We start from the raw sequence: 3,972 nt of genomic DNA, 5'->3' as shown, positions 1-3,972 counted from the left end.
CAATTTTCTACTCCAATGGCATTGTTTTAGCCAAAAATTGTTTTTGCAAATTCTATTTCTGATGAAATGATATTACTAGTATATTCAAGTCAAGATGATTTTAGAAACGGTTGTGTTTTGTGCCTGCGCATACAGGCATTACATAATATACGGTTAACTTAAGTGTTGTAAACTTTTAGTCTTTCTCTGAAGAACAACTTAAGTTATTTGTGTGTGTTTTTTGTATCAAATTGTAAAAAAGAGAAAAGTGAAGAACAATAAAACATTTAATATATTGATCCACATCTGTCCCGAGTTCATGTGAGTATTCAGCCAAGGATGTTTTGGTCACTGAGAGCCGGCCGGAAACTGTACACGATCACCTCGTTACCGTTGAATGACGGCACGAACACGTCAGTGTAACCGTCGTTGTCGACGTCGGCGGCAGACAGCTCTCCGACGGTTGCGTCCCCGGCGTCGAAGAAAACTTGCTTGTTGTACGCCCAGGCTGCTGGGTCCTGACTGGCCGCCTCGAACACGTACGCCCGTCCATCGTCATCCCCCGACAACAGGATAACAGGCTTGCTCCTAAAAGAAAGGGGAAATCTAAGTTGGTGATTGCAATAGATTATAGATATACATGTATGTGCAACTCAGATATTACATATTGCCTATTGGCAATTATACAGGCGTACCAGATGATTATTTGGTAGTATTTACGATATTCCAAACATTCAAATTGCAGAAATATATCGCAGTACATTATTATTTTTCAAGTACGGTACAATCAACCTACGTGTTTTTGGCGGGTTGAGGGTGGACGGCTATAGCACTGCCGGGTGCCCCCTTCCCTATGCTTTTAGACCGGGGGCTGAACCCTACGGCGATGGTGTGCTTCACAAACTTGCCGGTTCTGGAAACAGTACACTTTATTATTTCATGGTGTATATAAAATTCAACGTCTTCATGTATTCAGTTCAATATGAATTTGTTAAAAATGTACAGTCCTGAAGGTGATTCCAGTCCGCAATTCCTGTCTGGTTGTTTTTCAGAAATTAATTTTAGGATATTTTATTATCAATAAAATTGCAGTCAACATGGCATAAGAACCAAACCCAAGTTCACGTGCTAGGTAATCAAATTCCGTAAGTTATTAATGGAACGAAGCGAAGCTTTAATAATGCAGTTAATAAGTATACTGTAGAATATTATAACCAAAATTGAGGAATTATTATGACTGCAAGAGTGGTTTGCCTGAAATCATCAGGAATCTCGTAAGCGAGGAGGGTGCCATTGTTTCCGTTGGTGGTGACGAGGAGGTCAGGGCGGCCGTCCCCATTCAGGTCCGCCACGTCCACCTCGAATACACGTCCGATAGACGCGTCTATCACACGGGACTGCAGCTGTATTGAGGTAAAATGTAGTTGAGTATGCGAAGACTCCATGATATATATGTCATTACATGCGGAAGATAACTGCTTCCAAAAGCTGTAGCTAAAGTTGGTTACTAATTATGTACCTGCTTGGTATCGGTGAATAGCCCGCTTGAGTCGGAAGTCCAATAAACGGAAATGCTTTCAGTGAAGAACTGGGCGGTGAAGATGCACTCCTTCATGCCATCCGGGGTTGCCATCCGTGTGAACCGGAAGTAAACATCGGGTCCGTGCGTGAGCACGTGGCTGGTCCACGTGTGCCGGAAGTTGCCGCCAGGATTTTCCAGCCACACCAGCTCTTCGTCCTCTCGGCCTGAAATGAGGAATCGAGAGGCCATCAGGATAACGTTTTTTTAAACGGAGTATAATTATTATTTCGCGTTTTACCGTTTTTATCTGATTATTATAGAAAGTAAAGCATGCACGTGTTAGCTTATTATTACCAAATATGACTGGAACGACCGGTTCCCGCGCTCTGCAAGTGACAATGTCCTGATCTCCATCTCCATCCATGTCGTGCCACTCGACGCGATGATAGAACCAGTCTCCGCTGGAATGATCTGTCAGCACATACGGACCCTGACTGCTTCCAGGCGTACTGATGTCTACCAGTTTCACCGCCCCGTTGGTTTTGAACGGAACCAGGAACCCATCGGGAATTGCCAGCATCTTTTCGTTAAACACACCGTCTTAAACCAGGTGTTGTTAAAATTATTATGATGTTGGCATATTATATGCATGTAAAATAACTTTAAATAACTTAAAAAAACTGATGTTAATGCAAGGTCGTTTATGAACTAAATAAGAACTTTAATGCATATTTTAACAGTACGCACCCGGAACGATTGATATTTCGTTTGGCCATGTTACATCTTTTGTGACAACTTCCGGTGTTATGGCCCCAATGTTTCCCAGTTTTGCGCCTACACTCCGCACGAGCTGCACGCTGTCGACGCTGCTGGAGAAGAGAGTCGGGCCGGAGAAGGTGGACACAATCAGGCTGTAGCGGTCTCCGGGGGTCGCCGGCCGCGCCTCCTCGTACAGGGTGGAAAATGCAGGGCTCTTTGCGCTGAATGAACCAAGCCTTTGCAGCGTCGCTCCGTGCCCTAGACGACACACTGCAAGGAAACACAGAAAGCGCACTTGAAACATCCCGACTAACGTGCCAGCCATGGTGCAGTGCTTACAAATTGGTGGGCCTATATCAATTGGCGATAAAGAATGATTTTACAAAAAAATATGAGTATCCGACTGAAGCACGTGGTGTGCCATGTGAGCACCGATTTGGCCCTGACCGGTCGTCCCGATTACAGGGAGACGAAGGAATGTTACCCCACTGTGCCTAGCTGCTCTACGTAAACTGGGTTAACCAACATATAGGCGCACTATTCCCGTATCTTTGCTGATAGATCCGTATTTAGGACATACCAATTACTATTTGCTTCCACGGATTTTGGTAAAACATGGATCTAGAGAGCGAAATAGAATAAAATTAATTTAAAATGGCATTCCTGTATTCTCCATTCTACGTGCATTTTGTAAATCAGTAAATACCCAACGGATATGTCATTTTGTATTGTTTTATTTTCCATCAGAGAAACAAACTACCATGGGTTTGTGGTGTTAATACATCATGGCTTTCCAAGAAAGCGTTTTTTCGTCATTTCTCGATTTATTTTATTGAGAAATAGGAGGTGGCTTTAAAAAAAATATTTTGCATTTTCTGAACGTAAGGTGCGGTAAATCCTTCGAACGTAAGATCAATTCGGTTTGGCCTTTTTTCAATACGTATTTGTCAAGAGTTTTCGGATATCAACCTGAATGTCTCAGTCGTTTGGTTTAATGGCATTATAAGGAATCTATCTCTCGATAGATATACAACGTCAGATACCCCCGATACACACTACGCTATGCTTATGTATGAAGTGTAACGGAAGAAAGTACATTGGTTGCCGACGATGTATAAAGGGTAACATCCTTTATAATAAAATATTTGTTTCGATAAATGTTCAGTTCTGTATTATTAACAAAGGTAATTCACCAACCATAAGCGGGTCGCTATCTTCGCTTTTTTTCTGACCGCGGAACAGGACACAAGCGGGCATGGTCATGGACTTTAATGGCAGAAAGGCGATACGCACTTGGTCGGTCAATGTTTGGTCTTAATTTAAATCTTAATACTTTTATAATGCTTGACGAACCTCCGATCAAAGTTGTTTCGACAAAACCTATTTGCTTTTTCATGTATACATATATGCAATAAAATAAGGTTAAATCAACTTTCCCTATATAATTTATAGATGGTTCACTTCGTCCGATCTAGGATAAATCTTACTCCCAGGTTCGACTTAACGGTTCACTAAAGCTTGGTTCACTTCGGCAGTGGTTAACTTCGTCCGACATTCTTATACAACTATAGCTACACCAAAGGGACTAGGAAATAGAAGCAGACTCAAACCAACGACCTTTTTGGCAAAGGTGCCGAGACACCTGGGACATCTTTGACCCTAGGGATTGGTTTTATCTTTAGAAGTCTAGCTGTCACGGTCGTAATCAATCT

General features: G+C 42.4%; 1 protein-coding gene across 1 annotated transcript; it reads right to left on the bottom strand.

The window, feature by feature from the left end:
• Positions 1 to 253: 253 nt before the first annotated feature.
• Positions 254 to 2,635, bottom strand: LOC128231181 (uncharacterized). The gene is made up of 6 exons (XM_052943668.1): positions 2,249 to 2,635; positions 1,856 to 2,101; positions 1,499 to 1,725; positions 1,234 to 1,382; positions 776 to 892; positions 254 to 567 (listed from the first exon to the last, which is right to left on the bottom strand). Exons 1-6 carry the CDS (start codon positions 2,583 to 2,585, stop codon positions 309 to 311), a joined length of 1,335 nt encoding a protein of 444 aa, XP_052799628.1. The 5' UTR covers positions 2,586 to 2,635; the 3' UTR covers positions 254 to 308.
• Positions 2,636 to 3,972: the final 1,337 nt, after the last annotated feature.

The sequence above is a fragment of the Mya arenaria genome, chromosome 4, assembly GCF_026914265.1.
Source record: "Mya arenaria isolate MELC-2E11 chromosome 4, ASM2691426v1".
NCBI lineage: Eukaryota > Metazoa > Mollusca > Bivalvia > Myida > Myidae > Mya > Mya arenaria.
Note: the sequence above shows the minus strand (reverse complement) of the source record. Positions and strands in the feature narration are given on the sequence as shown.

Excerpts from the sequence above, each read along its gene's own strand:
- LOC128231181 (XM_052943668.1), bottom strand. The coding sequence starts at position 2,585 with ATGGCTGGCACGTTAGTCGGGATGTTTCAAGTGCGCTTTCTGTGTTTC. Across the intron at positions 2,102-2,248 it reads CGAAATATCAATCGTTCCGG|ACGGTGTGTTTAACGAAAAG; the intron begins GTGCGTACTGTT and ends ACCTGGTTTAAG. Across the intron at positions 1,726-1,855 it reads GGTCGTTCCAGTCATATTTG|GCCGAGAGGACGAAGAGCTG; the intron begins GTAATAATAAGC and ends TCCTCATTTCAG.